This window comes from Vigna angularis, chromosome 7 (genome assembly GCF_016808095.1).
Source record: "Vigna angularis cultivar LongXiaoDou No.4 chromosome 7, ASM1680809v1, whole genome shotgun sequence".
Taxonomy (NCBI): domain Eukaryota; kingdom Viridiplantae; phylum Streptophyta; class Magnoliopsida; order Fabales; family Fabaceae; genus Vigna; species Vigna angularis.
The window spans coordinates 10,934,937-10,952,090 of record NC_068976.1 but is presented as its reverse complement, the minus strand read 5'-3'; the positions used below and the strand labels follow the sequence as shown (position 1 = coordinate 10,952,090).

The following is a 17,154-nucleotide window of genomic DNA, read 5'->3' as shown; positions in this document are numbered from 1 at the left end:
AATATAAGCAAATAATCTATAATAAGATTGTATAAGATGATATATAACTTACAAATAGTGTTTGATAAAAATGCATTTAACATTATAAACCGACTAAAACAAAGTTTTATTTAATATTGTACCTTTTTATTGTAAACAATGTATTACTAAAAAAGAACGAATCAATGTGTTAAATGCTTAGTACACAAAACATGCCTAAATGATCTATATCATTTAAAACATTAAATGCATTGTACTTATTTCTATAGTGCTTTGTTTCTTTATTTAAAAGTCCTACACCAGGAAGAAAGATGTTAAGAGATAAAAAAACATTCTTAGAATGTTTCTTTAATATTTTATGCTCTAAACAAACAAGTCGTACACACCATCTCTCCTAAGTTACTCTTCCAAAATGCAACCTAACACTTGACTTCGTATCTAAAGACTACTTACTCTCACCGAAATCAACTCTTTGAATAATGAATCTTTTTCGAAGATGACTTTGTATTGAAATCATGCATTCTTTGAGAGCTTTTAATGTGTACTTGTTTTTCAAAAACACTTTTGTTGTATTAGTATATTAAGAAGTGAATTAAAACACTTTGTTGTTTAATTATGTGGAGTAGTATACTTAAGTATACTAGTGTTGAACCATAAGTGATTAAACTTGTCTATCTAAGTTAAATAGTTTGTAAACTAATAACGATAAAGCTCATTATAATCTTTTAAATATCAGTGAAAACTCTTAAGTGTTTAAGAAATAACATATCCTAACTATTAGAGTTTAAGAAATAAAATATCCTAACTTTATTAGAGTGGTTAGAGTGAATCACTGTAAAAATAAGTTTATAAGTTTGTATAGTTTGTTATCTTTCTTCATCAGACCTAAAACATACCTAATTCAAAATTTTATAAAAACTGAAATATAATATCTAAATTTATAATAAAATCACATAAAAAAATAGCCTAAACTTTAAAGTAGGTATCTTTCCTTCTCGTCGTCGGAGAAAAAAAAAAGCCTAAGCAAGTCCGGAATAATATTAATGTTGCACTTTCCAATTTAGTTTCTTCTGGTGGTGAGGGAAGCAGCCACGTCACTCACATACACGTTCTGTCTTCCTTCTAAACTCCTCAACTCGCGTCTGTCATTACAACTACTTTCTGATGAAATGCAAGTACAGAAGTTCATTCACTTTTGAAAACAAAATTTCTCAAAAAATAAAAAAATAAAAAAAAATGAGAAGAATATGGAATCTTCTCTCCAAATCCAAACAACTCACGGCGTTTTCAAGCCCAGCCTCCAAGTTCCGCGTCACTGTGTTTCGCTCTTTTTGCGATCAATCGTATCGGCAGAACCGTCCAGGTTAATATTCATTCACATTTTCAATTCGATTTCAATTTCATTATCATAATCATCCCCGCTCTGTTGTAATTTGATTTTAGGAATTAACCGTGTTTGTTTTTCAACTTTTGAATGGAATTCGTGATTCGTTAATTTCTGTGCGGAATTGTTGCTTTCCAGGACCGCTTGTTCAGTACAAAAGTCTAGTTGATCAAGGGAAGTTGCAGTATGATCCTTACCAAGAGAGTGTTGCTTCAGAGCTTGAGAGTTTGCTTGCCAGGTTGGAGCAGTATGAGAAAGATATGGAGGAGTATCATGTATAATTGGAATTGGATGTTCAGTTACTAATTTATTTGTTCCACTAACCAGCATGTTTTTCTTTTCTTTTGCCGATAGAAAAAAAGAAGTTTTTTTTTTTTTCTTTAAACTTATTTGCAGGCTTGGTTTTTGTTTTTGTTTGTGTATGTGGTTTTTGAATCTGTCCTCACTGTGTGTAGGTGAATCTAGCTAATTGGAAGAAGCAGCGGGAGAATGAGCGGCGGAGACTTCTTATGGAGGAAGTTGAGCTGCACCAGAAGGATGAGGACTGGTGGAAGCGGTTGAACAATAAGCTTACTGAAAGATGGACATCCCGGTGAGTTCTGGGTTAATTTAACATGGTTTTGATTAAACTGGACGCTTAAGACGATGCAATTTCAATGTTTCTATGGATTTTCAATGATGTCTGTAATTTCAAATTCAGCTTCTGTCTGTTCACCGCTGATTTGATTTCATTTTTCTGTCTTGGTTAGAATGTGTTCTTTGATTGAAGCTACTTGTATTGTGACATGTATTGAAGCTACATGTCCTTTTCCATGATTCAGGAAAAGACCTGCGAATATGGAGCCAGGGGTGGGAAAATGGGTATCGTATCTTAAACGTGAGAAGAAGTTGGATTCACTTGTTGGTCGTCGTCCAACTGCTCCCCCAGCTCCTAAAGGACTTTACATATATGGCAATGTTGGCAGCGGTATTTACCTTCTTGTACTTTTCTTCTTTTGGATTGTTATACTTACCTATGATGTAAACTTATATCAGGCTGATTTGATTTCTAAATATGAATTATGGACTTTGAGACACACATTACACAAGGGTATTACACTAGGGTACAACTGATGTCTAAAATATAAGACATCCGGACACTACACACACACACATATTAAATGTGACCAACATTACAAAAGTCTAATTGAGAATTAAGATTCATATATTATCCTCAAAACAAGTTATTAAAATAGATTTACAATTTCTAATATGATGACTCCCCAGAAAATACTAAGAGGCATCATCATTGAACAAAAATATCCAAGAGAACACCTTGCCAATCTACGCAAGGCCTAAATGTAGTCTCTAGTTGCAACTCATCAAGGCATAATTTAGCAACTTCTACAATTTCGTACTTATCAAAATGGAATTGTTGAATAGAAAAATGGGCACTTTCTACAACAAAGTAGAACACTCCTTTTTCAAAATTATGTCCAAAATTTTTTTGGGGGAAAGCCGGACTTATTGCCACTTATTTAATTAATAGATTACCTTTTCCTGTTTTGTCATTAAAAAGTTCAATGGAAGTTCTCCACTCATACTATCCACACATAACTCATACAATTAACCTTCCACCTAGATTTCCTATCTATCATAAATAAAAACACACATAATATCCAACTCTTCTCTAACTATATTGGTTCAATTCTAATGTTGAAAGGAAAGACAATGTTGATGGACATGTTCTATAGTTCTACTAAAGGAATTGTAAAACATCGAAGAAGGTATCACTTTCATGAGGTGAGTCTAATATGTTGCTTTCTAGAATGTATGCACCATCTTACTTTTGTCAGAGCATTGGTAATTATTATGAACATGGTGTTGAAAACAATTCCTTCACTAATATGCAGGCCATGCTCAGAATTAATGAACATATGCACAAGATATGGAAGAGCCAAATTGAAGAGAAGCCTTTGCAATCGGCTGTTGCTGGTTGGATTATGAGTCTTCCATTTGACATTAAAGCTAAGGAGTGGTTGGCTGCTGAGGAAAGATACAAGCAAGAGATGCAAATAAAGAACATTCTTCCAGCTGTAGCAGATAAGTTTTTCCTGGATGGAGAAGAAAATGAGAAAGGAGCTAGCATTTTGTGCTTTGATGAGATACAGGTAAAGGAAAATACATACATTTTGTTATAATGAATTGTGAATTCCTCATATTTGTATCCTAAATTATTGTTACCTTGCCACTATCCATCAAACCTTGATTTGATCACTTGGCGGTAATAGATTTTATACACTACTTTCTTTTATTTAATAATTAGTGTGAGAATGTAATTAGCCATTAGCTGTTAAAATTTTTTTAGTCATTAGTTAACAAAAATTTAAGGAAATTAGGGTCATTGATTCCTAATTATTAGACAGTAATTTACTGTATTTGATTCTACAAATTGGTATAAATACATACTGTATGGTCTGCATTAGACACATAACATTCAGATAACATTTTCTTATATGCCATCATCAGTTCAGGTTTACTTTCGATCCCTGTTTTTAAATCCTGGCTAAATAGTACCCATGGCCATGGCATGCTCTTTTCCTTCATCACTAAGTGTTTTTCCTCTAATGACTGCTGCAACCAGAACCACCCTCTTTTGGTGACCACCAAGCTTTGTTCGCAGCTCTCCGTGTATTTCACATACCCATAACAGATTTCCTAAGATGACCTATGTTGAATATAGTGAAAAACTATATTTGGATTAATCTCCCTCTGTGTTAAATACACACATAGGGTTCTCTATTTATAATAGAAGAAATATGGGCTAAGCCCAAAATACAAATGAGAAATAATAACAAACTAACTAAAAGATAAAAGATATAATATATCTAACACTCCCCCTCAAGCTGGAGCATACAAATTGTATGAACTAAGCTTGGAATAGATGAACTCAGTGTTGAACTAGATGATTTGTCTTCAAGAGTGTGAGGCAAACATTAACAGCAGCGTGTGAAACTCCAATTTCAAAAGTGGATGAAGGAAAACAGTGGTAGACAATGACAAACTGCAAGGACGGATTCCCAATCAATGATGGATGAGTGACGGGATCAACAGTGGTAGCTGAAAGCTAAGAGCTACAAAACTGCAGGGACTACACCAAATCCTCATCAATGATGGCTAGGTGACGGGATCAACAGTAGTAGCTGAAATCTACAAAACTGCAGGGACTACACCCATATTTATGTGACTTGCAGTGTCTTTGAAACGTACTCCCCTTAGTGTGAACTCCCCCTTAGTGTGAAGGGCGGAAATGTGGAATATCACAGTTGCTGGACCACTAAAACAAAACAAAATATTAAGCTACAATGCTGAAACAAAGGCATCAAAGATCCAAAGACATGTTGGAGGTCCAAAATTCTTTGTTGGACAACTCCCAAGTGGTGATACTTAGAAGTGTATCACAAGAAGATCGGGCTAAATTCTAGCCCAAGAAGAACTGACGTAGTTGCGTCTGTCTGATGCGGTAGCGACTGCAGCGGTGATTGACTGCAATAAAACTGTAGGGACTAAATCGCCATCACTGACTGATGGGCCTGTAGTGGCTGGAAGCGACAAAACTACAGGGACTGCCATCATTAACTAACGAGGTGATGGGGCCTACAGTGGTTGGAAGCATACAGCGGCAAACGGCCCGGACAGCGGCAAACGGCCCGGACAGCGGCAAACGGCGCGGAGAGCGGCGATGGTCGGCGACTGGCTGCACTGAGAAGAAGAGAAAATGGACTGTCGACTGAAATTTTAGGGGCTGCCGGCGGCCATGGCGGTCGGCCGCCGACAGACAGCAGAGACTCGGAAGAAGATCAGAGAACCTACTCTGATACCATGTTGAATATAGGGAAAAACTATATTTAGATTAATCTCCCTTTGTGTTAAATACACACATAGGGTTCTCTATTTATAATAGAAGAAATATGGGCTAAGCCCAAAATACAAATGAGAAATAATAACAAACTAACTAAAAGATAAAAGATATAATATATCTAACAACCTACTTGATGACACACCCTTTGCCTCCTTACTCACACTCAAGTGTCCCTCTTTTAGGTTCATTTCCCTGGCTTTTCACAAGTACCACTCAAATACCGCTATTGCAAAGACTTACACTACTGTTTCGTTGATTCCATGTGGACCGGGACAAGCAACTACAGCCCTTGGGTTGCTGTTGTTCAGTTGTGGTTCTAGGGTTAAGGTCATGATGACCACTTGACCAAGCAAGCCAAAGATATTCCTAGCATTGATCAAGCCCAATGGAAGTAAATTGATGCCTCTTCATAGAGTTCTTTGGTTTCCAAAGCGAAGAGCATTTAGTCCAATGATGTTCATCAACTTTTCAATGCTATCTCCAACCTTGTTTTTCTAAAGCTTGAAGACCTATCTCAATAAGCTCGATTGCTTAATTAAAGATTTTGATGCACTCATGCATTTCACTAATGGTGCAAAAAAACATGCTGAACAACATGGAATGTTTGCACTTGTTGGACTTTCTCTTGAGCTTGATTTTGTCCATAATCAGATATTATTGAACACTATTATTCCATCTTCTGACATTGTTAGTGGACACTTCATCTCTCAATTCCTCTCATGTTTTGGCAATCTTCTGAACTTACAACAAAATTCCTCTATCTTTTACTCCCATTCTATCAACTAGGGTGGGGACAAAGTGAAAATCATGGTGGCTATTGTGGTCAACGCCCTCGTTGTAACGTTTTTCAATGAGATGACCATATTGAGGTAGAATGTAGTACAAAGACACAAAAACAACCAAAGACAGTTAATATTGCTTAAGTTGTTTCTCTAGGAGCAACTAGTGAGGTTTCAATTTCTATTGATGCCTACAAGACAACTGGGCATCATACACAACCTATAGCTGCCATTGCTCAATTTGGTATCTTTTGTTTCTCAGTCTTTCTCCTTGGGACCTTGGATTCTTGACTTTGGCACCTCTAATTATATGATTGGTAACAACTCCTTTTTCTCTCAACTGTCTTATTTTAATTCTTTACCTTCTATTTTCATGGTAGATCGTTCTCAAATAAAATTTCATGGCATTGATCAAACATAACCCTCTCCTAATCTTACCCTAGATTTTGTGTTTTATATCCTGGGTGTCCTTTTAATTTAATCTTCCCTAGCAAGCTAACTCAACCAGAATTACCTTATTGTTTTTGATAATTATTTTGTTCTTATTTAGGATCAGTGTACCGGACAAACAATTAGAGCAGGACATTAGTCGCAAGGATAATACTATTTGTTACAATTGGTTGCTCGTATCTCCACAACTCCTCAAGCACTTGGACATCAACACTAGGTCATCCTAGTATTACCCAAATGTGTCTTAGTGTTCCAAGTTTTTCTCACAATTCGTCTTTTCAATGTGAGTCTAGTCAGTTAGGAAAACACACTCATCATACCTATGGTCCTCAAGTTAATAAAAGTGTTTTGTCCTCTTTTGACTTGGTTCATTCATATAGTTGAGGTCCTAGTTGCATCCGTTTTACTTTGGGTTTCAATTTATTTTTTATTTTCATTGACGATTTTTCTCTATGTACTTGGTTATTCTTAATGAATAATTGTTCTTAATAAAAAATCATTATTGTCTTTTTTCTACATTCCAAAGTTTCTTAATTGAAGTTTAATATCAATTTGACACATCTTTTAAAATTTTACACATTGACAATGCTCATGAGTATATGCCTTCCTAGTTTCAACCCTTTTCTAGTTCACATGGTATTCTTTATCAAACATCTTGCTCTCACACACTACAAAAAAATGATGTCGCTGAAAAAAAGAATTGACAATTGGTTGAAACTGCCCCATATCCTTCTTCACAACATTGTTCCTTTTCACTTCGGGGGAGATTTGATTCTCACATCATGTTATATGATCAACAACATTCCTTCCTCTGTCCTTAATAATTAGGTCCCTCACTCTCTCTTGTATCCAACATAAGATCCTTACTCCATTCCTCTTTGTGTGTTTGTGTTGTAATTTGAGATAATATCTTTAGAATATTCTTAATTAGAGGAAATAGATATATAATCTTTTATTTTATTTTACTTTCCTAGTTTTCCTATTTTCCTTTTTAGGAGAATTAGATTATTACAAATAGAGAGTATCATAATGTATTTTTTATCATTGAGAATAATAAATCACTCTTATTTTCAACTTGGTATCAGAGCTTGTCTAATCTGCTACCGCTGTCTTTGCTGTCCGCCAGCGGCCCCTAAAAGTCTCTTCTTTAACATGTGTTCTTAATGGGTTCCAATTGCCCTAGTCAAGTTCTGCCTTAGAATTCTAGCCTTTTTTCCAGTATTACCAAATACAAAGTTTATTTGAGTATGATTAGAATGGGATTCGAACCCATTCCCTTTCGAACCAGTAGCTGAAACTGATGCTTTAGATCTGTTGATGCCCAATCAATTTTGGCTCTTTTTGGCATTCTTATTGACTGTCAGTTGAATCAAAGAGACCGAAAGTCTCTTCTTCAAAGAACCCATGAAAGGCCACTACCTTCACTGTTTATTCCGTTGTGCATCGTGCTCTTCACCATCGACCACCATCGTCCTCCGTACGCCGCCGACCACCGTCGCACTTTCATTCGATGACCAGCGGATCTGACCGCCTCCTTGAGCGATGGTCAACCCCGCCGGAGTCAGGACCAAACTCCACTCAATGCGCCTCCACGCGCCGCCTTTCTACATATGATCTCTGGTGCGTGTTTGTCAAGCGCCGCCTTCTCGGTGTCGGAATCGCAACGCGCCGCTACCGGTCGTGTCATCGGACCTCCATCTCTCTGACCCTCCATAGCAGCCATGGCTGCCATCTTCGTTGTCTTCACAACATCTTCGTCTTCTCAAAGCACACTTCCGCATCGCTGGACCTCCTCTCGTTTCTGCATTCTGGTTTGGTCTTTCATCCTAACCTTTGCTGTCTTCTCCGCTACTTTGATGCTGCTGATGCCACAGTCGGCGCCGGCGCAGTCAACCGCCGCTGAAGTCAGTCGCTGCCACCACGGACAAGAGTCTCGCCGCTTTGCCCACCTAGAAATATTTCCCCTACCTGTATGTATACTTCAACTTTGTTTCATAGTATCTAGTGAAAACTCTGATGGCATTGAGGCACCACTGTTTTTTGACGGAGTTGAACCAATTTTTCTGCTTCTTTTTGACTCATTCGTAGCATGATTGTTGAGCTAGCTCTGTACTGCAATGATTTATTTCTTCATTCTATATCTTTTAGTGTAGAATATGACTAAGTTTTGGTACTCTATATTTCAGACTGTTGATGTATTTGCTATTGTGGCTTTATCTGGAATTCTAAGCAGATTGCTGAGCAGTGGAACTATAATTGTGGCTACCAGTAATCGAGCACCAAGCGACTTAAATGAGGTGTTTTCTTTAGCAGTCAATCTTTCACAGTACCTGCTATCATTTTAACCAGTTTTTAATTGTGTTAGAGTCAATAACTACACCAATGACATGGCCTATAATTTTCTGTTTCAGAAGAATTAGATCCCCTTTCATCATAGAAAAAATTGAAACAAGTTCTCACTCTTGATTTTGTGCAGGCTGGTATGCAAAAAGAAATATTTCAGAAACTTGTCTCCAAATTGGAAGACCATTGTGAGAAGGTATTGATAGGGAGCGAAATTGACTACCGTCGTTTTTTAGCACAAAAATCAGAAAACCAGGTGAGAATTGAAGTTTTTTTTTTTCTGAACCTGTCTCAATTACGAAAAAATAACTGCAAATGTGTTAGGTTTCTGGGTATGAAACCTAACTGTCTCACAGCACACACTCACACAATAGCATCCAAATGGTAAGAAAAGAATGAAAATATGTATTCACATCAACCAATGTCATGTACAACCAGAAAATGGGAGCATAATCCCCTCCACAGGATCAAGGTTTCTGTCTATACAATTGATATAAAAAACTGTCCCCTCTACCAGACCCCTCTTGCCTTCTTATGAAGGCAACCCACTTCTAACTACCCATTATAACCTCTCATATTATATCCTATCAAAATGTGCTGCAATTTCTTTCATAGTAGAGGAAGGGTAATCTAGCAACAACAACAACCAAGTCTTTTCCTAATTATTTAGGAATATGATTAGCACAAACGCAGTCAGTGTTTTAGGTTTTAGAACAAATACATCTATACATGACGTAGTATTACATCTCAAATACATTTTCTTTTATCTCTCTTTTTCCCTCTATACATAAATTATTACAATTTTTAAAAAAGTCACATGTAAGTCTTTTTAACTGATCATATATGGGTCAATCCAATGTTATAGAAATTTATGGTCAACCTGCCCAGCATAAAACCAGACTGTTATTTAGTTGTGTGGATCTCTTAGATTTTGTTTAGTTACCCTTTACAGTAACTTTATGGTATGGATCATGAGCTTTATCAGCCTATAATTTCCTTAATTGTGTATCTTCATCATTAGAAATTATGTACAAGAACAACATCAAAGTCTTGTTCGGTCAGCTTTGGATCATAATGTAATCATCTCACAACGCCATTTGGCACAGTTAAAAGCCATAATAATTAGGATTGGTGGATATGTACCATTATGTAATCACAGTAGTTGGGTAATCTTATTATGCATTTTGAAATTGGAACATATTGGAATTTTAATGGCTATTTATACGTAGGTGCACTTTTTCTGGCCTATTGGAAAGGAAGCAACCAATGAATTTGAGAAAAAGTGGCATGATGTAACAAGCAGATATGGAGGAAGAATAGTTTCCAACACCACCATCTCAGTGATGTTTGGAAGGTACCCTTTGGAAATTTAATTCTGTTAAATGAGATGAATAATAAACATTGACAGTATAATTTCGTTCAATCCCAGGACACTTGAGGTTCCCAAAAGCTTTGATGGAGTTGCGCGCTTTACATTTGAATATCTTTGTGGTCGTCCGGTACATTATTTCTTAGTTTGGCTGTTTTCTAAAGTACTTTTCCAACTAATGCAAACAGGCTTAATTGCCTTTTTGGTCTTGTTATTTATTATATTCAATTTTGTCTCACTATTAATAGATGGTTTAATATGTTTCTTTGACTTCAAGTGGACATAATTTGGTCCTTGGTTTTCTTAAAATTGAACCAACTTTGTACCTTTGTCTAAATTGACTTACCACTATTAATCTCGGTTCATGACAGTGTCGCTAAAAAGAACCATTGGCACTAATTAGTGACAACCTTTTAGTGATAGTTTAAAACGGTTGCTGTTAATTAACATCAAAATTTTAAGTCAATTTGGATAGAAGAGAACAAACTGTATTTGATTTAAAAAATAAGGGACCAGTTTGATCATTTATTATAGTGGGATGAGATTGAACAAAATAAATAAATAGTAGGACCAAAAAAGTCATTAAGCCTTTGAATATTATTGTGAGGTTTACTTTTATTTATTTTTCTTAAATGGCAAGTTGATATTATGTGTTTCATTAAACTGTTCAGGGCCCAAATGGGTAAGAACAACTTACAAGAGTTAGTTCATACTTCACACGTATAGGGGAACATTTGAATTAATTCTTTGCCTTCTGATGTTTATTATTCTTATGGTGACCTTTGTAACTACTATTGCCTCAAGGATAGTGAGGTATTAGAGTATTAGAGTACAAATTTGGAATAATGTAAAACCTTTGATAATAAGGTAAGACTTGAAATCCAAAACTGTTTAGAAGTGCTTCAAAGGTATCCTCTCAACCCTGATTCGTTATTGAAAATATTGAAAATTGATCCCACAATTTAGGGATTTCTTAAACTATGGAAATACAGGTATTTACAGCATATTCCTACTCTGATTACAACATAGAATTAGTTATATTTATAGCAGTAAACAATTGAAATTTTTAAAATAAACTTTAAACTTAACTTAACCACATTCCCTCACACCGAAACCTAGACATCTCGAGCTAGACTAAATATTTGTAGATGGTCGAATAGTGAGTGACACGATAGACCCAACAAACCTTACTATGATAAGGTGGAGTTTGCATCTACTTATAAATTATAATTTGGTCATATTTTTATAGTCGATGTGGGATCTCTAGCATAATTTTTCTATAACTATTTAATAATAAACAAATTAGCCTTCTAAGTTTTTGAGTTAGGAATGTTTAACCTGAAGTTGGAAAGGAGGGAAATGCTAAGTTGAGTGGAAATCTAGTTGGAGAAAGGGTACCCAAAATACCACCATGGGTTGATGCTTAGGTGGTTGGTTGTGAAGACCTTAATGATTGTACAAATCCTAAGCTTTGTTGTTATTCCCTTTCTCCTCAATTACTATTTGGCTTGGATTCAAATCATCATGATTTTAATTCTTCAGTGTGATTTTTCATATGCAAGCAAGTGCACATCATATGCTCTCTCTCTAATTATTTTTACTTTCAGTTGGGTGCAGCAGATTATATTGCAGTTGCCGAAAACTTTCACACTGTGTTCATATCTGATATTCCAGTAATGAGTATGCGCATCCGTGACAAGGTATTATCAGTACAGATAAGTTAGTTAGCCCCAATGTAGTGGTAATTGCCTAATTTACTGCTGCAAAATATTATCAGAAACTGGCTTTCTTATTCTGCATCAGTCTATTTTTAAAGATATTCCTCAAGTACATTGCTTAATTTTTTTTTTCTATTATCCTTTGTGTTGTAATTTGAGATAATATCGTTATTAAAAGATAGATAATATTTTTAAAATCTTCCTAATTAAAGGAAATAGATATATAATCTTTTATTTTATTTTACTTTCCTAGTTTCCTCATTTTCCTTTATTTTACTTTCCTAGCTTTCCTATTTCCCTTTTTAGGAGAATTAGATTATTATAAATAGAGAGTATCAGAATGTATTTTTTATGATTGAGAATAATAAATCAGTCTTATTTTCTACACTTTGCATTTATTTACAAAACACTTGTCTCTGCTATCGGTGTTCTGTTCTGAGAAAAAAAAAATCTACATTTCAGGCACGGAGATTTATTACCCTTATTGATGAGTTATACAATCATCATTGCTGCCTATGTTGTTTGGCATCCTCTTCAATTGATGAATTATTTCAAGGAACTGAGGAGGGCACACTTTTTGACCTGGAAAGGTGATTTTATCTGTTTTGTGAGCTATATGATGCATGAAGAGCTTTGGATTACATAGTATAGTTGTTTTAGACCTGCCTCACCTGAAATAAAACTAAACTAGTCTAATCGGGTGAGCCTAAGGTTCCTCAGTTTGTGAAGATATGAAGGAGAGTCATTGTGTACAATCTTCCCCTTGCATTCAAATAGTATTTTTCGGGATTCAAGTTCATTAACAACCAGTGACCAAGGTGCAACTTTAGTGTTGTGCCACTGGATGCTACCTTTTTTGGTTATTGTACTTCAATACACTATTTAGTCATTGATTCTGATGCTAGTTAGGCCTTGTAGCTGGAAACAAATGGGTTTGTGTAGCAAATTTCTAATAATTTTTCCTCTAAATAGTTGTAATCCAAATTATCAAGCACATTGAGATAGTGGCACCAACAGACTTTTGGGATCAATCAGATTATAAAGATGCAACTTTTTATTTTATTCGTGACTTATCTCTTGTCTCTAGTCTTTCACTACTTTGGAGTTTTCTCCATTGTTGTCCTAGACATTAGTCATTTTATGTTCTTAGGTCTATGTTTCCTTTATTTTCAAAAGAGTTTGTTGAATCATTTAAGTGTTATGTGTGTCAGGGAGCAAAACAGCATTGTTCCACATTCTCCTTGTAATAAAAAGTGTTGATTCTTTTGAATTAATTCACTCTGATATATGGGTCTTGCGTCAAATTCTAGTATTACCAAATGCTTAATGATTCCTCTCTTTTATTGATGATTCTACTCATAACACACGGATTTTCCTCATGAAAGAAAATTTTGAAATTTTTTCTTTATTTATAAAACGTTTTTGTATGATACACACATGATTTGGGAAGTCAGTTAAATGTGTGCATATTGATTATGGGAGGGAACATGTAAAACCATGACATGTTCTTTTTGAAAATGATGTTGTTCATGAAAGAAAATGTGTGGATACACAACAAAATGATATTTTTGAAAGAAAAGATAGGCACCTCCTGGAAGTGACTTGGGTCATTCTTATCGAAGTGCCTATCCTTAAGTCTTATTAGGGGGGGCAGGCTATAGCTGCCTGCCTCATTAACAAATTACCCGTGTGTGTTCTGAATGGTTTTAGTCTTGTTTAATCTATATCATCTTTCTTTCTATTTGTTCATTTTGTGTAGCATTCAAACTCTTGTTTTTGGGTGTGTTGCGTTTGTCCATTTTCACAGTTAGTTTCCTGGGAAATTAAATCCTAAAGTCATTAAGTATATATTCATTGGTTATGTTTTTGGTAAAAAAGGTTTATCTTTGTTACCATGCTCTGAGTCAGAAAATTATACCTCCATGGATGATAGGATCTAAGCTAAGAGGATAGAAGGAAGAGGAAATGAGAGAGCACTTAAGAAAGGCGGGAAAATGAGAGAGACATTAGGAAAGGCGGGATGAGAGATCTTATATAAATAGAGTTATATTCATTGTTAGAGGGGAGTTTTTGAGTATTATTTTGTAAATCTGGACTTTGGCCAGAAGAGGGGGATTATGCCTCCGTTAGGGCTAAGAGGGGGATTAGGCCTCCATTAGTGCTATCAGTGTACTTTGTTCACAATATCAATACAGAAACCCATTCTTTCATTGTTCTTTCTATCTTCTGAGTGTGTTCTTGTTAGGTTCCAAACCCACTACCTAACAATGGATGTCACATTTTATGAAGTTGAATCTTTCTACATGCATTCTCAACTTCAGGGGGGAATTCTATAGAAGTTAAGCCTTTTGAGTCACTTGAGACGTCCTTTGTTCATTTAGTTTAGGGATCTTCTCATATTTTTATTATCATTGATACATCCTGCAAGGCTGTTTTTATGAGGGCAAATTTGTTTCTAAGCCAGGATCAATACTATGTATTAGTGATAGAAAGAGTCTCTTTCGTATACAATATATCAATGGAGACAGGAGGATCCTACACTAGTCCAAGAACAGCTCCACTCTTCTGATCCGGATGTAAGTATTTATACTCATGAACCTCTAGAAAATTCCTTGAATAGTAACTGAGCCCAATCTTAATGATGTGCCTGTTGCCTTGAGAAAAGGAAAACGGTCAATTTGTGTCCACTAAGCATCTTTGTTTGCAACACCAAATTTTTCTCTTTGGCATTCGTGTATTTAGAGTTCCTACATCAGTACTAGAGGCAGTAAAGGATAAGAATTAGATTTAAGTCATAAATGAAGAGATGAGTGTCATAGAAAAGAATCAGACTTTGGAGATTGTTGACTGGTCACAAGATAAAAAGGTTGTAGAACGTAGGTGGATCTACATTGTTAAATATTGGTCTGATGACACAATAGATCATTACAAAGCAAGCTCAATTGGAAAAAGATATACTCAAAGCTATAATGTGGATTAAGAGGAAGCATTTTCTTCTAAGGCATAGATGAGTAAGGTTAGAATCATCATCTTGTTGGCAACACACTTTGGTTAGGAGCCACTTTTATGTGGCATAGATGAATAAGGTTAGAATCATTGTCTTGTTGGCAACACACTTTAGTTGGGATCTATAATGGTTTGATATGAAATATGTCTTTTTGCATGGGCATCTAGAAGAAGTTGATATGGAGATCCCATATGACTTTGGGTATATTGAAGAGAGGAATAAGGTGTTTATGTTGAAGAAAGCCTTGTATGGACTCAAAACACTCACCCATGCTTGGTTTGCTAGACTAACTCAAATTATGATTTCCTTGTGATGCCATTGATGTCAAGGTGACCATACCCTTTCTATCAAACATTCTTTTGAAGGGAAACTTACTCTTCTCTTGGTTTATGTGGATGACATGACTGTTGCAAGGGATGATGAACATAATAAACTAATCTTGAAAGAAAAGTTTGTTGCTCAATTCGAGAAGGATCTACAAAACATGAAGTTCTTCCTTGGAATAGAAGTTTCCTACTCTAAAAGGGGCATCTGTATCTTCCAAAGGAAATATGTGTTAGGCCTGCTCATAGAAACGAGTAAGATTGATTGCAAGGCCACCAGATCTCATGTAGAACAAAAATAGAACTGAGAGCGACGAAGATAGTTTTGTAGTGAATAAAGGCCAATATCTGAGACTTGTAGGGAAGCTTACTTATTTAGCTCACACTAGATTAGACATAGCTTCTATTGTGAGTGTGGTTAATTAATTCATCATGATCCAAGAGAATGACATTTTCAGGCTTTGAATAGAATCCTCAATATTTGAAGGCAAGTCCATGAAGGGAATTGTTGATCAAGATAAATGGAAAATGAAATAGAGATGTATATTGATGCAAACTGTGTTTAGTTTGTTATTGATTGGAGGTCTACCTCAGGATATTGCATACTCTTGAGTGGAAGGTTTAGTTTGGAGGAAAATTTGAGTTATGGAACAAGGGGTATGTGAATTGTTATGGTTGAATAATATTAAAGTGAAATGAAGAATCTGTGACTCTCTTTTGTAATAATAAATCAATTATTAGTATTGCTCAAAATAGATTTCAACATATTATGCCCAAGTAAATAGATGGTAAAGTTCTATATGTACCATGTCAAGATATTTTAAGAGGCTTTATATTTTATTCCGTCAAGATATTTAGAAAGTTTCAGATTTTATTCCTATTGGTTTTAATTTTGTATATGGACTATATCTTGGTTTATTACTAGCGTATCAATCCTTTAATCTCGGGGATTTTATTCCTCATTTGCATGTATTTTCAAGTCCTTTTACTAGGAGTTTCCAAATAATGAATTAAGCAATGCAGACTTCAGACTTATCAGCTTTGCTTAGTCCTAATTAAATGATTCACAGTTGACTGAACCTTCTCACTCCTGTTTTGGTTCCAGTTTCCAGTTCGAAACAGAGATTGATGGTGGGAAACTTCGTCGCAATGTCTTGGCAGAAGGCAGGGTGAGCTCAGCAGGTGCCCCTTCTAGTATCACATCCATACTATCTGGTCAAGAAGAGTTGTTTGCTTTTCACAGAGCTGTAAGTAGCAACTGTTCTCTGCTTTTAGTATAGAAAGTATATGTAAGAGAGAAATTAATCAATATAAAGGACAAGGAATATCTTACAAAATAAAAATCATTTTTATGGAGTCTAAAATATTAATTACATTTCTAAATTTCTGTGTCAAAATCTTAATCGTCAAACAAAGTAGGATGGAGGGAGTGTCTCCTAAATTATTTGTACAGATCCTATACTTGGATGGAATAAGAAATTACCTATTAACATTTGAATCTTCCTTTGTAGGTCTCACGGCTGATTGAAATGCAAACTCCATTATACTTGGATGGAGTAAGTGATTTCCACCCCTATTTTCAGAGGCAATATAAACAGTCACAACAATTGTGACAGCCTATATTTTGATCCGTTAACCTGAAGTTTTTATTTTTTCTTTTTTAATTTCCTTGTTCTGCCTGAAACTGTTGTCTGATGTTAAACTGACTTTATATATTAGGTATAATAATCTGTCAACATTGGTGCAGTAGTAAGCATCATAGACTTGAGTGATCAAATTACATGTTTATTCTTTAGTCCTTACAAATAAGGGAGGAAAAAGGTTACCTCCTACGTGGCAAGCAACCCCCTCAGTGAACAAAATTTTCTGTATCTATTTTAATATAATATATTTGAACATGA

At 35.4% G+C, this 17,154-nt stretch overlaps 1 protein-coding gene across 2 annotated transcripts; it reads left to right on the top strand.

The window, feature by feature from the left end:
- Positions 1–1,027: 1,027 nt before the first annotated feature.
- LOC108321000 (uncharacterized) lies at positions 1,028–17,154 on the top strand. 2 transcript variants are annotated; one of them, XM_017552619.2, is made up of 14 exons: positions 1,028–1,342; positions 1,502–1,638; positions 1,819–1,955; positions 2,185–2,330; positions 3,066–3,145; positions 3,256–3,513; positions 8,680–8,790; positions 8,970–9,092; positions 10,066–10,190; positions 10,266–10,335; positions 11,813–11,905; positions 12,386–12,513; positions 16,359–16,500; positions 16,765–17,154. In XM_017552619.2, the coding sequence occupies exons 1-14, from the start codon at positions 1,216–1,218 to the stop codon at positions 16,864–16,866; spliced, it is 1,779 nt and encodes a 592-aa protein (XP_017408108.1). In that variant the 5' UTR covers positions 1,028–1,215; the 3' UTR covers positions 16,867–17,154. The 2 variants fall into 2 exon arrangements, with proteins under 2 accessions (XP_017408108.1, XP_052736280.1); XM_052880320.1 differs by having other exon boundaries at positions 1,325–1,342; positions 1,502–1,601.

What these genes read in the sequence shown, in the direction of transcription:
- LOC108321000 (XM_017552619.2), top strand. Translation starts at nt 1,216, where the DNA reads ATGAGAAGAATATGGAATCTTCTCTCCAAATCCAAACAACTCACGGCG. An exon ending in ATATGGCAATGTTGGCAGCG is followed by an intron (nt 2,331 to 3,065) that starts GTATTTACCTTC and finishes TAATGTTGAAAG; the next exon opens with GAAAGACAATGTTGATGGAC. An exon ending in GTATGCGCATCCGTGACAAG is followed by an intron (nt 11,906 to 12,385) that starts GTATTATCAGTA and finishes TCTACATTTCAG; the next exon opens with GCACGGAGATTTATTACCCT.